The sequence below is a fragment of the Linepithema humile genome, chromosome 4 (genome assembly GCF_040581485.1).
Source record: "Linepithema humile isolate Giens D197 chromosome 4, Lhum_UNIL_v1.0, whole genome shotgun sequence".
Taxonomy (NCBI): Eukaryota; Metazoa; Arthropoda; class Insecta; order Hymenoptera; family Formicidae; genus Linepithema; species Linepithema humile.
The window spans coordinates 5,032,186-5,047,573 of record NC_090131.1 but is presented as its reverse complement, the minus strand read 5'-3'; the positions used below and the strand labels follow the sequence as shown (position 1 = coordinate 5,047,573).

General features: G+C 40.1%; 1 protein-coding gene across 15 annotated transcripts in view; it reads left to right on the top strand.

Annotated features, from left to right (window-relative positions):
• The window catches only part of LOC105671945 (uncharacterized), a 150,407-nt gene that overhangs the window by 83,762 nt on the left and 51,257 nt on the right, over positions 1–15,388 (top strand). For 14 of the 15 annotated variants that reach the window (XR_001100726.2, XR_010889834.1, XR_010889840.1 and 11 more), the window contains one exon: positions 2,050–2,117. The exons of the other annotated variant lie outside the window; for it this stretch is intronic. Coding sequence is in view for 2 of the 14 variants with exons in the window: in XM_067353599.1 (XP_067209700.1) it covers positions 2,050–2,117 (68 nt within the window). In the remaining 12 variants the exon portion in view is untranslated. The remainder of the gene's footprint in view (positions 1–2,049; positions 2,118–15,388) is intronic. 15 annotated transcript variants of the gene reach the window in all.

The following is a 15,388-nucleotide window of genomic DNA, read 5'->3' as shown; positions in this document are numbered from 1 at the left end:
GAGTTGCCCCCGTTGCGGCGCGCTCGAGGCCACGAAAATACAAGCGTGCGGTTTCGCAAGGCCGCGCCGAGCCCTTTGTCTGCGAATCTGCGATATATAACGCGAACTCAGCCGTATACAGTCCCGATGAAACTATGCACACGACGTTACACACATTTTCCTCGATACAGCGAAAGATATTCTGTTAAAATATTACTCGCATCAAGGAAAAAAATTGACACGCGCTACAGTTCGCCGTGTAAAATGTCCTTAAAGTCGGATTTAAGCGAAATTTCGCATTTGCTCGAAATTAGGTCACGAGTCAGTTAATACTAATAAGTCATTAAGAACGTATATTGCTCTCCGCTTCCGTTACAAGCAAATTCCAAGAAAAGCATAAAACCCGAAGGAAATATCAGCAGTCTCCCGGGTATAAAATGCTTAACATAATGGCAGTGTCTCGAACAAAGGTATATTGTTTTCCGTCTGTTACCAGAGGGAAATTAGAAGAAAAGCACGCGCGACCTGAAAGGAACAGTCGCGCGATCGCCCGGATATAAAACGCTCGGCGATAATAACTTCGCGACAGCGCGGATAAGCGCTGGGCGAGGGGCGCGGGTCGGTGCCCCATTAATAAATTATTTAAATGGTCTAAGCAACGCGCGACGGCATCACCGGAATACGTAATGCCCGGTCCCTTAACCATTATCCCGAAACGCAGAAACGTAGCGCAAATGCAAAGCAGACACGTACGCGCTTCCGGCGCCTGCCCGCCCGCATATGTCTAATATGTACCGATCGTACACGCAAGGAGCGACGGCGTGTGTCAGACCGGCATTGTAAGCAAACGGCTTAAAATAGCGTTGACGTTCTCCGTTTAGCAGTTCCGCTCGAAGCGGCGCGATTTTCGCGGCTCCTTAGCCTCTAACTTTCTTTCTCCGTCGATTCAACAAATTTTCGACGTCGACGCGACGGGGTATTCGCGTGCTTTTTATCCTCCCCCTTACTCCCCCCCCCCTCCCCCCTCCCGCCCCGATCCCATTCTTCCGACGGCGACGACGATGTCTCCCGGCGTTTCTTCGTCTTCTTCTTGCCTCGCGGCCTCGGTCGTACTGGTCGTTTTACTGGCGCTCGTAACAAGAGTAATAGCGCCCGCGCTCGTTGTCTGAGCGCCATACAGTCCTGCGGATTGTTAACCCCGGTGAACTTATTTTTACACAATTTCGTGCCAGGGCCGCTTAAGACGCTCGTAACGCGCGTAAAGCCAAAGACGAGTTCACTTTTCGTGCGATGGCTTCAAGAGCTCTTCGTGTACCACATCAGTATCCCGTCGTGTAAATAAACTTCAGCGAAGAATCGTGGACGAGAGTGCTAGCCGTAACGGGAAAATCTATCGAAGGTTAATCAAAAATGTCCGACCAATTTCGCTGTTCGGAAATAAAGATTGGCATTTTGGGAACAATGAACACCGCACTTATAAAAAAATGCTCACTTTTGCGCGTCGAATGTGAAATCACTCGATCTCTCGTGAACACATTAGCCGTAATTGCTATATTCAAGTTTAATTAAACTTAATAACATTTCGCTTTGCAATAAATCCCCGCGGCAACTATTACATTATAAACTACTAAGTTTCTCGCGATTCCGTTGCAGTGCGTCGTATCCCGCTGTGATTAGTATTTCGAGGGAGCGGAAAGGAGCGCAGCATCCCAAGTATGCGGAAATAACAGATAACAGAAGTAAATTGAGTTCATAAATTGTCAAAAGAAGAAGTCAGGAACATTTCGGATCCGAAAACACTTTATATCCAAAAAGACAACCTTTATCGCAATAAACGAGTCTATAAAGACATACGGAAGTATAAGATTACTGCGAAACTATATCTGTCTGATATCATCGGCCTTTTAAATGCGATAGTTGTATTTCCATCTTATATTTATATTCGATGCATTTTAAAATTTATAGACAAGCGAAGATTCTTGATTATTATAAAATGATAAAAATTAATAATTAATAATTTACAATTATTGTAAATTTTAATTTTAATCGTTATTTTGTATTGAATTGCAGTTATTAAAGGAATTGGGAAGCGGCAAAGGGACTGTCAAAGCGCATGCGAGAGCCTCGATTCATACAAGGTAAAAAATATCATAAACATTAAAGTTAAAATTCTGCTGAATGAGTTCTACATAGTTTAAACCGGCGGTTCTTAATCGAGAATGGGTGCAACTCTTGAACGTGTATTATTTTCGTAGTCTTTTCAGAGATACAAGATGTTGTTTTAGATTTGTTTAAAATACGCAGAGACGAGCATTTCCGTAATTTTCCTTCTTTATCACTGGAATTATAAACTGAATGCATTTTTTACGGGAGTGTAAAAGGACGTTTCGAGATTGCCGACGGGGGTGTTAGTCGTCGGAAAGATTCAGAATCGCCGGTCTAAGGTCAGGAGCTCTGATTCGCGACGCGCTCAATCACGCCCGCTTATCCGACAAATTGCGTTCGCGCGCGCGGGCTCGAGATACATCGCGGCTCTTGCGCGACTCACTGCAATATCTCGCCGAGTCGTTTCCCCGCATCTTTTCGCGGGGCGCGGGCGCGGTTATAGTGATGTATCCCGGCCGCGGGAGAGAATACGACCACTCTGGAACCACCGGATTTTCTCGTAAAAACCACCCTTAAAGGTAGGTCCTAGTGGCATTAGCGAAATGTCGGTAAGTGCGCGGCGCACGACGGACGACGACCACCACCCGCTTTAATGTCAATCTTCAAATGTCACGTAACCATCCACTATCCCTGTGTCCTTATTGTCTGCGAGCTCCCAGGGGGATTCTCGCGGCAATAACGCTTCGACACGGCACATTGTGCGGTGCCGCTCTTCCCCCCGCCAGCAAGAGTTTGCCCCGTCTCTTCGACCGCGCACCGACCGAAAACTTTCGGTTTCCTTCGGTAGCTCGTTATTCCCCGTACACGGCTCTCCAACGCTAATTGGATATGTATTTGTCCGTTTGTCCTGCCCGGACAGGACAAACGCTATCGTTCTCTCGCCAGCGTGGTCGGCCGCTTATTTGCGCGGCATGAAACGGCAGTTTATCTTTTCCTCGGACAATATTTCTGACAGTCAGGCAACAGAAATATATCGTATCGTTAAATCACGATTTTCAGCTATCTCTCCACCTTTCCCGGTAAATTGCTACTGCGGTAAAATAAATTGAATGTTATTTGAATTTGGTGGAAATTTGATAAAAGGACAGTGGGCTCATTATTTTCAATCTATTATGACGAGGTTTACTCTCCGGTGATCAATTTTCTTGATTTGAATAAAACAATCAACATTCCGTAAGTTAATTCATATCCAAAATACGTTTTAATTACATTCTCCGAAACAGAACGTCAAGTGGCAGTACTCCGCAATGCGTTAAAATCATATAAAAAGTTTCGCGTTTGAACGTTTTGCCGAAATAACGCGCAAAACGCGCCGATCCGGCAGCGGCAATATCAAAGGTGCAATCAATGTTAATGCATATCTACGTGTGTGCACAACATCCTCGAAATTCCGCTAATACGACAGGCATTTTGAAAATTACCACTCGCGCGCTCGTCGACATTACTGGCGTGCTCTGCATATCGCTTATACATTTGCGCTGCACCGCCCTTTTCTATTTATGTACACATCGCCGTACGAGAATAGCTTTCTGATTCTCACGTGTACGCAATCTGGCGAACCTATTGCAGCTGGAAAGTTATATTTGTTCGCAATTGGAACTGCGCGCGCCTCCGCTTGTTTTTAAGCTCGCTGGAAACTGTAACATTCGCTTCTTTTAATCATGTAACATATTATTACTAATTTTAAATTTTGAGAGAAAGAAAATGCGCGCAGATACATTGTTACCGTGTGTATCTTCTCTGGAAAATATAAAAGTACTAAAATAAATATAATGAAAATAAATGCGAAAATATAATAAGAATTAAAATTTTATGAAAATTATGCATATTTAATGAAATAGCTTTTTATAAGCTCGATTAAAACTGCATCATATTTTTTGAACTATTATTATTTTTCTCCCATATATGGCTATGGTTGATTAAAAATAAAATTTTCTTTCTTAGTTATATCCGACAGGATATATAAATACATTTAGATATTGTGGAAAAGAACAATTTATATTTAGTAAACAAGATATGAAATCTATGCAAGTGCCGATTCGCGCGCGATTCGAATAAACAGTTTCTCTGGACGTGACAGGTTATGCACGCTCACGTGCGATTGCGAATGCGTCCGCGTGCGCAACCGTTTGTAATTGAAACGCCGAGAATGATATAGAGACGCTATATCGTCATACGAGAATAACTTTGCACGTGCAAGGGAAAACGGTTATAGAACCGCTTATAACATTTAATGAAATAATAACTGGAAGGGTTAAAAATAACAACGGACGTAATCTCTATAAATTATAATTTATGATTTGTAAATATTTTATAATTCTATGTAGTTTTAATATATATATTTACACAGTATGCAGTTTATTATGTAAATCATAATGTATGATTTGCAATTTTTATGATTTAAATACGTATTTTGAATGCGTTTGTGTCTATGCGGTCAGTACAAAATCTGCAAATTATAATTTATTATTTGCAAATTTAATAATTTTGATATTTGTTATTAATATAATTAAATCTGCAATCAGTATGAAGTCTATAAATTTTGAATGTGCTTTTATCTAGTCGTATTTATTATCTATAATACTAGTACTAATTATAGACTCACGGTATTTTTTTCCGAACTTTTTAACGAGCAATAAAGTTTCTCGTGGGCCTTGAACTGAAAGTTATCGCATTGCAAAGTTGCTGGCAGAGTAGCCCCGTATGACAGCATATCGTGGCTTACGGGACAGCGCTATGCGAATTCGAGTTTCCGTCGCTGTCTGCGAGGAAAGCGATGCCATGCAACGCGGCTAGCCGCAAACTCGATACGCACATTCAACGACTCCGAACTGCAATTACTAGTAACCATCTTCGCGCCGCGCCCCCGCATAGTTATACCGGCGTTATGCGAAATTTCCGGTTAATCCGACGACTTTCACGAACGATTGGGAGTGTTACACTACCGCCAGAGTCTCGCTCGGCAAACAGGATCAAAATTATTGCGTTTCGCCGCTGTCGCTTTGTCGTGACATTGCGGGACAGTTGGTGAATGAAAATTGAATCAGATGCCACGACAAAGAATGACACGACACTTTATTATTAACACTGCTTTCAGCTGATTGTTAAATATTCATACACTTTTATTTGAATCTTATTGATTGTCAATTAGTCAAGTATGATACTATTTTTAATTCAATGAGAACAAATGTTTTATAAAAAGTCAACAGAATGGAGAATTAGCTGAAACGTTAAAATAGAAAATCGAACTTTACGTTTTCTTACTAGAACGTTGAAAACCGCTGGATTGAGTAATATTACGAAAGGCGAGAGGCGACAATCCTAAGGAATGGCATTCAGGGAAAAATCGCAATCGCTGTTGTTAAGCGCGAAATAGCTCGGCATAAAGCAACGTTCGGCAATGATTTTCAGCTCGCTCGTGAAACGTCGCAGTAGCCGTCACGGCCAGATGGATTTATCAAAAGCAAAACTTTATGCGCAACCAGGCCGCCATCAAAACATTTCGATTCGAGATGGATTTAGCCCGCGGCGGATATCTCGGTATTCCACAGGCCAAGCCTAAATTTGGAGCCGATTGACGCACGGCCAAATTTTGCCGGCCGGCTTCTGCGAGTCCCGCGCCGCGTCGCGCGCTGCGTCGTGATCGATTTTCCGAAGCCGAACACCTGGTTCTCGTATCGACCATTCTCTCTCGAGAGAGTATTATTCGTGGTAAAGATAGATGGTGAAGCTCGAAAGGCGAGGGAGATGTATATATACGTCTATACACAGGGTTGTGACCAAGCGTTTTGTTGCCTGCGGCTAAACACCGTAGCAGTGCTTTTTCTTCACCTTTTTTACCTTTTACTCGCTCAATTTGTTTCGCTATTATTTAAGAAATATTAAAAAAATTGTAAGGGAACCTTCATTTTCAATCACTTAATTTGAAGAATATCTATATGTTAGATAGAAGAATTATTATCTAAAAATTAATGCGCAATGTCGTCTAAAAAATAAACAATAACTTAAAAAAGGGAAAACATTATTGCAGAAATTATTTATATCGATCGAAGAATCTGTCTAAAAATATATCGTAGCTTTTCGAAACTTTGCGGGCGTGTAATTTATTTCGTTCCTAAAATTTATCGTCCCTAAAATTTTGCTACTTTCTTCTGGATCCTGTCTATGCAGGACATTGCAGGAGTGATAGTCTGGCTACGGTCGCCAGCCGGAAGAAATACGACGACCGCATCTGCCGAAAAACGTTGTTAATGTCCCTATTTTTTTATTCTTCCGGTGGTAATTTATGGCAGGCTAATTGAAGCGCGTTTGAGTGTTAATGATGCGGATTTTACATGGCGCGCGAAACATTATCGACTACTGAATAGAGGGTTTTATACCTGCTTGCGTTAAAGTGATTAATGCAGAGTGTCATTTAAAATATGGCTCGACATGATTGGAAGAGCTTTCAGCTTTGGAAAAAGTGGAATATATAATTGTAAGTCGAGAAGGTTAAGAAAATTGATCGCTGAAAGAATAAGAAAAATCAAAGGAGTTTTTTTTAAGAACGTTCGAGCTAAAAAACGAAGATACGAAAAAAAATAGAACGAAAGGATTAACAGACTCTCAACGATATTATTTTTGTTAATCTGAATAATTCCCCGGGAAAATAAAATATCTTGAAATAGCCTGTGTAAAACTAGACAATTTTAATACAGCTCTGTTTCTACGCGACGCAATTCCAACACAATCGTTTTCAAGATAAAAGATTCAAAAGCAAGAAAGAAGAGAAGCAAATAATGGAAGGGAAATTACGAGGAACGGAATCGCGGTAGAGCCTGCCAACTTCCTGTAGACTTATGGATACACTGGTTTCAATACTAGAATACCAGCGCTGTGCCAGATGTCGGCGCGCAAACGCGCAGTTTCATATTAACAGCGAAAAAGATGATGGCAAATAAGAAGCTCAAGCCAGATCTTCTTTATCTTAAAGAGAATTTTCAGAAAGATTCCGTCTAGGAACCAGCAAATGATGACCGTAGCATATAACCGCGACCCCCCATCCATTACATACGTTTCCGTTTTCCGTTTGCGTTCACAAAGAGCATTTCTTCATCTCACGGCTTACACTCAGAGGGCTCTTTTTTTTGTTGTTGCATTTTCGATAATTCTGCAAATATTTTTGCATATTCTGGAATATTTTTAATATTCTTTGAAAGCTCTTCAAAATTCATTTGAATGTTTGATATATTTATTATTGTAGAAATTTATTTGCAAGAAATATTTTAAATTTTACCAATATTGAAAGCAAATGTAGGAGCAAGCTTTTGCGAGAATACTGTCTACTATTGTCTAATCTATCTAGAGTGGGCTGCCAGCTAGGAATCCAAGCGCATCGCAACGCGGGGATAAGTTTCTCGTCACGTATGCGAGCTTTTTCCGTCCGCGCAATTTTAGACTTAATTAGAACGAAATCCAATTGAAATATTTACGCGCGCGAGTAGGAATACCGCACCGAGGGAAGTGTTTATTAACGCGTCGGCCGTGTTCTACCTGCGTCGGATGGCGCGTAAGCCGGGCGGTATTTGCAAAATTAAAAGTACGGACACGTGTACCATGCTGGATGAGATTATGCAAACTAAGTTTATATTTAGATGCAAACATAAGGCTTACGCGCCGGCTAAAACGTAAGCTACGTTACATTCGCAGGTGTATATCGTGTCCGTTCGGCAAGCGCTGAACTAACCGTCTACGTATTATGTGTACTGCGCGGACATTACAACGCGTCGTTTCGTGATACACGTTGACTTAATTTACCATTAGAATATGAGTACCGCGAGCGCCGGAAACAACGCCTGTTTCAGCATTCACTAACTGTTAATGGACAAGACATGTTTCTGCTACGTTTGACATTGATATTTGCATATTGCTTTGTTCCCGATTGAAATTTAGATACTTCCTTATTTAAATAGAGTTCTAATTACCAAGAAATTGTGTTTAACGCGATAAACAGAAATAACGTCTAATATTACTTGCGTTTAAAAAAATGAAACAATCGCGAAGCGGGAAAACATTCGTAATATTTTTTTGCAAAAGATTAAATAAAACTTGGAAAAGAAAGGAACAACGTATGAGGTTGCAGAAAAATTGACTTTTTTTTTAAAAACGTTTTACATCGCATTGTTATGTTTTTTTCGGTACAAACTAGCTCTGCCGGCAGTTTCAAAGGAAGATAACAATAGCGACAAAAAGAATGAATACGGCAGCGTTTTATAACTATGCAGAATATCGAAACCGGTAACGTGTAGCGTGAATAACGTAAACGACGGTAACGTTGTAAAACGTCGTTCTATGTGAAACTATTTCGAAGTATTCTCTTTAAGCTGCATACCGCATACCCCAAAGGACGGTGTATAGTTCCCAGATAAAGGGCCATATGTTCGGTACTTGGAGTCGAGTGTATACAAATCCCTGCCCGTGAGCCGCATAAGAATATAGTAGATGCTGTCTCGACCAAAAACATCCGGCCAGTTCTGCATATTTCACCTATTCTCCATAAATACGCCCTTTCCCCATCGCGAGCGACATCAAAATCAATATAACATTTCAAATGACAGAAGACGAGATCCAGAAAATAATATTAAATGTGTTAAAACGCGATCGTGTCTCGTTGAATGTGAAAGAAAACGCGGTGATTTTTTAGCGATGAAACCGACAGTTTATGAGTAATATCCGACAGTGAGGGCAATTTCGCGGAATTAATGCGATTAATGGCTGACCGCTGTTCACGTGTAAATTAATTATTCCAATGGATATTCTATCATTATAATTTCAATATTTAATAGCCATTAATTTCCTCCCTGATAGATCCCCATCGACTAGCGTACGGAAGATGGCTAAATACACAAGCGTTTAAATAAAATGTTGCGCGTAGTAGATATATGGTACATAATCAGAATAAATTGTCCACCGGGGGGACATACAGAGTCGTTAAAAAAAATCCCCTTTCCATTTTGAGCCGCTATATTTGTAGTCACGGGAAAATTATCGGACGCCATAAATCGCCGCATCGCGCTACGATTGCTATCGAACGTAAAAAGGCTCGCGCGACATGAAAATATAATAAAACCTATGATTTCCGTGCCGTGCGGATATTTACTACGTGGAATAACCTCTTTGTTCCTATTCTTTTTCTGAAGTCGGATGATTAAATATTTCTGCGAATTCGCTTTTACAAAATTTATTCTTTTAGATCTCTTTATGTATGAAATATAAATAAAAGTAACAATGTGTGTGTCACAGAAAAACTGTGGTTTTTCCTAAAAGAGAAATTAACGTTTAAAGCTATGCAAAGATAGAAAATTTATTTGGTACTTAAATATAATTTAAACTTCTCTTTTTAAGAGGATAAAATATTTTTAATTTAAAAGTTTTAGAATTACAGTTGAAAAATATCATTTTTGTGCTCAAAAATCAAGTTTAAAATTTAATCGAAATTAGGTTTTTGCAAAAATAAATTATTTTATCTTAAAGCTGCGTCAACACACGTCTCTGTCGGAGAAGGTTTCTTCTCGTAATGTCTCAGCCGCGCAGCCGGATTAATCCGCGCGAGGTTAACGGCAGCAACCAAAGTCAGCATCAGCTGCTGTTCCGCTGCAAAGTTTGCTTATGTTGGGCCGTTTGTTCCGTCCTCGGAATAACTCCGATAAACATTTCGGAGCACCCCCCCTCTCGTTCACTTTCGCGAAGAGAGAAAGGTATCGAGGTGGATTGGCTGATACGCGCCGTCATAAAGCTCCGATGTACAGAGGAAATCCATTTAAATGGGAGCATCTAAATCTGTTCGAGCCTTTTGAAAAATGCGTGAGAGAACTCATATCTTTTTTAAACTGTTAAGCTCGAAAAAGCACGTAATGCAATGATTGTGCTAAAAGCGTGTTTGTTATTATGACATTCTTTCCATTAATTTTTCGAGAGACAGATTCATTCTTTTAAACGTCAATCTCTTCAGAAATAATTTGTTTTGTGTCACAGGTAGCGAGATAAATAAATTCTTCTTTATTACAGTTATAAATTTAATGTAAGATGTGGCATTTAAAATAAGACTGTTTCTCTTGGTAGAAACGTTTATTTGAAACGTTTCTATATGAAATAAAATTGAATTATTTTTATATTAGAAAGTAGAACTTATATAAACACATAAGATCCATTGTGACAAAGCTACAACCAATAGCAACATTTTTGTGTCTCGCCAGTAGTATCGAAAAATAATCAATCATTCTTCACGTTTGTCAAAGATCAAACGAAAACTTTCACCCTTTGATGGAAGGAAAAGATTATATCACAAAGATTTAAGAAAAACTTCAAATAGCTTTACTTGCTCTTGTTTACTGCACGCCATTATACAATTATATTATACATAATTACATTATAAATTAATATTTTCTGGTCTTTAACGTTGCAATAAAATTTTCATACACTTCTAACTCCGAGAAGATTAACAAATCCTATAAGAGTAATTTGATTTTCGTCTACATCTATACAGAGTAATTTGAGAAACGGGACGTAGAAACATTGAAATATAGCACATGAAATATCATATTAATGCAATTTCCACGTCAGAGAAATCTGCCGCATATATTCTACTTCGTATCTTATACGTGGAGTGAAAACTCGCGAATATCATTTCGCACCATTTCGTGTCTTCGTACCTATCACAGAATTTTCATACTTTTGAAAAATGTATCTCGAAATTTTCGCATTCGCGCGAGATGTGCAAATTGAAGAGTTTAGAGAGAGATGGACAGACGTGACGTCTTGTTTTCTTCGGAGATGCGATTTAGTTACATGTTGACATTCCCGTTTGTACAATTAAACAGACAAAGTATCTAACGTGATATAAATGGCATTTGAAAGTTAAATTTAAACAGTCTAACGCCAACCTGGCCGAAACTACGCGGCGAATCGATCACGTTCCGCTGCACGCGGACAAACATATTTCTCGCGGATCCATTAAACTGCCACGGTGTCTAAATATTGCCAAAAGTCAAACGGTGACCCCCGATTAATCCATATGGCATACAGCGTCGGCACACCGGGCGGTTACGACGTAATCTTTTCCCCGTAGCTTCTCGAAAATCTTGGCCGGCCGCGCCACTCTCCGGTTTCCCCTGCACGGTGTCTCGTTTCACCGGAAGTGCAATAGGTTCCTACCGCACGAGCAGCTCCCGCAAATATTTGGTCCAGGCGCGCGCTCGGGAACTGGCTACTCGATCGATTTCGCGACGGCATGACCGGGCGTATTGTAATATCTTACCCCATCCTTTACCGTTGAAGACACGTGGAGGAGTGTTTAAGAGCCGGATATCCTTTTCATTACGAAGACAATGAATAATATAACGCGAGAGGAATAATTAACACATTCCATGTAATTTACATTTCTATGCGACTGTCGGAATATTCACTTAATTGAATTACTTCCTAATCGGATGGAATCGCTTCGATACGGTGCATTGGTGTGTGTCAATACTTTAAACTTATGATAAGAAATTCCGAGTCACCGCGGCATTGTTCAAATATCTCGCAACCTTGTGGTCTTGAATATCTGGAAAGTTGTGAAAGATCTTGAAAGTACTGAAAGTTCGGAAGATCTCGGAAGATTTAAAAACTTGAAAGTTGTTGTAGATCTTAAAGGCTTACCACATTTCCAACGATTGGAACATTTCAAGAATCTCGGAGTGTTCGAATAACCTTGAAGATTCGATAAAAGCCAATAATAGCACGCATATGCTTTTCGATTTCCATAAATTCCGCGCAGCGAAATATTAGCACACATTATAATATATTATTCGCTAAGAAAGCAAAGGTTTATATAACATTTAGAAAAATAATTTCTCGTGATTTTATCGATCATTTGTTTAATATCTTTAAAATATTTTCTTTCTCTATTTGGTCATTTTTAACTTTTAATAATAGCAACAGTTTGTAACGGAAAGAAGAAATAGAATAATGAGCGGAGTACATAGTACATACTGCGATTCGCTTTCAAACTTTGTCGTGAGCGGAGCGCGTAGCAATGCTATCTTACTGTCCCTCGATTTGCATACGAAAGTATCGAGCAGTACAAATTACCGGCTAGCTAGCGGCGAAGTTCAGTTACGAGAGCAACGGTCAGCCAGCGGCGCGGCGGATAAATTCAGTCGTTTCTCCATCTCGTGTCCAGGGTGAAAAAATGAACGTCTTACTCCCAGGATAGCGAAGCTGATTGCTCCACTCGGCGTTTTGAGACCGCGCTACGCCGACGACAAATTGCGAAACTTCTATTCTCTAATGCCGCGCCGTTGACTCTCCGGGGGTGCTTTAAAGTGCACCGGCTCGATCCCTACCCCCCCCTCTTCTCTCCTGCCGTAGACCAGATATACGTGTACGATGCATCGCGACGCATTGCAAAGCGCGCACCGTGGATCGCGTTCCGCGCGATGATGACGGCAGCAGGAAACTTTCCGGGATAGCGTAACGCGGAGAAACGCAAACGACACAGACGACGGCAAATACGATGGCACAGACGGCAACTAGCCGTGACTCGTTTCGAGATTTAGGTCGAGACCGTGGAGGAAAACGAGCGTGTCGAATCGAGGAACGCGAGATCCTCCGGGCGATGCTGATTGTGAGTACGATGCCGATTCGCTGCGTGTTGCTGCCTCGTAGTCGAGAATGTTTCTGTATTCCGTACACAAAACTATTCTATTTCTCATACTTTCTAAAATGATTATTTTAAGAAAAGTTTTACGATAAATCTCATTAGTTTGATCATTTGGTTTGGTGGAATTTAATTCCCGCGAGATAAAAATTTATTCTAATGCTGCTAAAGGAAATTGTAATTTGGTATTAAACATTAAAAGTAAGTAAATATTTGAAACTTTTCTCCAATTTCCGCAATATAATCTATTATATCTAATGCATAAAAATAGACACTCAAATAATTGCGTTTCGGAAATTTTCTATATTGAGACAAAAAAAGATTGAAGGTGTTGATTTAGAGTTAAATATAGATGGAGGCTTTCCGAGCATTGACGTGCAATTAAGAAACATTCTATTTATTTTCTATAAATATTAATGTCAAAATAACGAGAGAAAAGTATTGATGCTAGCGGGATATCGGTGGTCGTCGCTATTCTTTGGTCGATTTTATTCGGTATTCATAGGATCGTCCGAGTTCGATCGATTCGACGTCCCACAACCACGCCAGCTGCGTATAATTGCTTCTGCCGAGTATCGAGGGATTGGAGACGTCAGACGGATAAAGGCTTCTTTTTATTCATCGTTACGCTTCCTTTGTTTCTTGTCTGATAACTGTCGTCTTTGAGGTAGGAGATATGTTTGACTGATATTTCGCAGTTACGTCACAATTCCGTTGTTTACACAGAATGTTGGATATCTTTTGAAAGTTGGCGAAGTCTATTTTCCAGCGCAAGATTTATGTTACATTTGACTGAAAATAACCGCGTAAAGTGCGTCAAGGACTTGCTTACGCAAAATGCATCATTAGATAACTGATTTTGGCACAATAATGTATATTTTTAAAGATCGTATTTCTAGAACGTGCAAAATATATAAATTAAGCAATATGTAATTTTTTTATCAATTAAAATATTCGTTTGTTCCGACTATTTTTTCTGACTATGAAAAATTTTTCTCGAGTAATTTCTATTTTAATAACTGATATAGAAGCAATCATTACACCGGTGTTATTTTTACTCGGTAACTATTTCGTTAAATATTTATATCAACGAGAAACAAAACGTTATTTGTTTCGACTATTTTTTACTTTAACATTTTACTCGAATAATTTCTATTTTAAAAATTGATACAATCATTATACCAGTGTTATTTTCACTTAGCAACTATTTTGATGAATATTTATATCAACAAGGAACCGTATGTTTCCAAACCGTATCTGTGCGCCAGATACATTTTCGCAATATATCTTTACGCTACTTTAGTTACAGCAAAAAGGATCCGACACAGCATTGCACTATGTATTACCTGTGTTCCACTGCTGTACACGTACACGGCCGCGTATACACTATTGCATATACACTATTGTTACACAGTGACATTCTCGGAATGCCTATCACTTCCATCGTCACGTCACGATGTAACCGCACAGCGAAAACAAATGCGTTTGCCAGAATCTCGTTGTATCTTCCTTCGTGTCTTCTTCTCTTCCCAATTTCTGGAACCACGATATTCTTGTCTTATCCCTCTCTTTCTTTCTTTTCTCGCGTCTATATACATTCAGTGACGGAAGAAAGCTTCTGGAGGTCTTAATATATTTCGCATCTTTTGTGAAGAAAAAGACAAACCAAATCCTTATCAAGTAAAAGTCAAGTAAAAATTTGAAGATATCTTGAGAAATAGTTTTGCTGTTTTGCTACGTATTTTAACAATTAAAATAAGAATTTTTAACTTTATTTTTTCTATGAGATTTTCAAGTTTTATTCTCGAAGAATCTATCTTCTATGATTTATAGTTGAAAAGACCGATATCGCTGTATCTTGATTAAAAAGCGGAAAATTTATTAAAAAATTTATCTCTACAATGTCATCCACGCTTGGATCAACTTGCATAATATATCGTGCGAGTCTCCTTTATACGTAAGAGGGCCTAGGTCATAGTCGGGTTATCCGCCACTGGTTCCATCCCTTTGTCGAGCGAGTTAGCTCTCGCCGGCATCGCGTAGAAGCGTGCCGCGCCGTCAAAATGCAAATTCCGTCCACGCGGCTCGTTGAATTATTATTTTAAGCCCCGTAACGGCCATTCGCTACGGGAAAATCTCATGAAAATTAATTTATTTTAATGCACTTGGTCCACGTCGCGACTGTAACGGAGAAAGACGGCGATGTGAGAGAGGGAAAGGGAGAAGGGAAAACTTGGGAGAAAGAGAGACACGCGAGGATGAGTGAGGAAAAGGGAGGAAAAAGGGCCGATGCGCCGGCGAAGGCGCAGACGCCAAATTAACGTTCGACTCATGCTTCTTTCAACACACTCCGCCGCGGAATTGAGAATTCTGGATTCTAGAGCCGGTCTCGGCTCAGACGAGGAGGATTTCCGCCGAGATTTTCCCTGTACATCCCCCGTCAGCCATCCCCCGCCGACCCCGCGTCTCTTTACCTCTCCCCCCTCCAGCTTCCGTTATGAAGACGTTCGCGCGTCGTCACTTCAACGACTTCCTGGTGAGATTTTTTCACCGAATCTCTCTCAA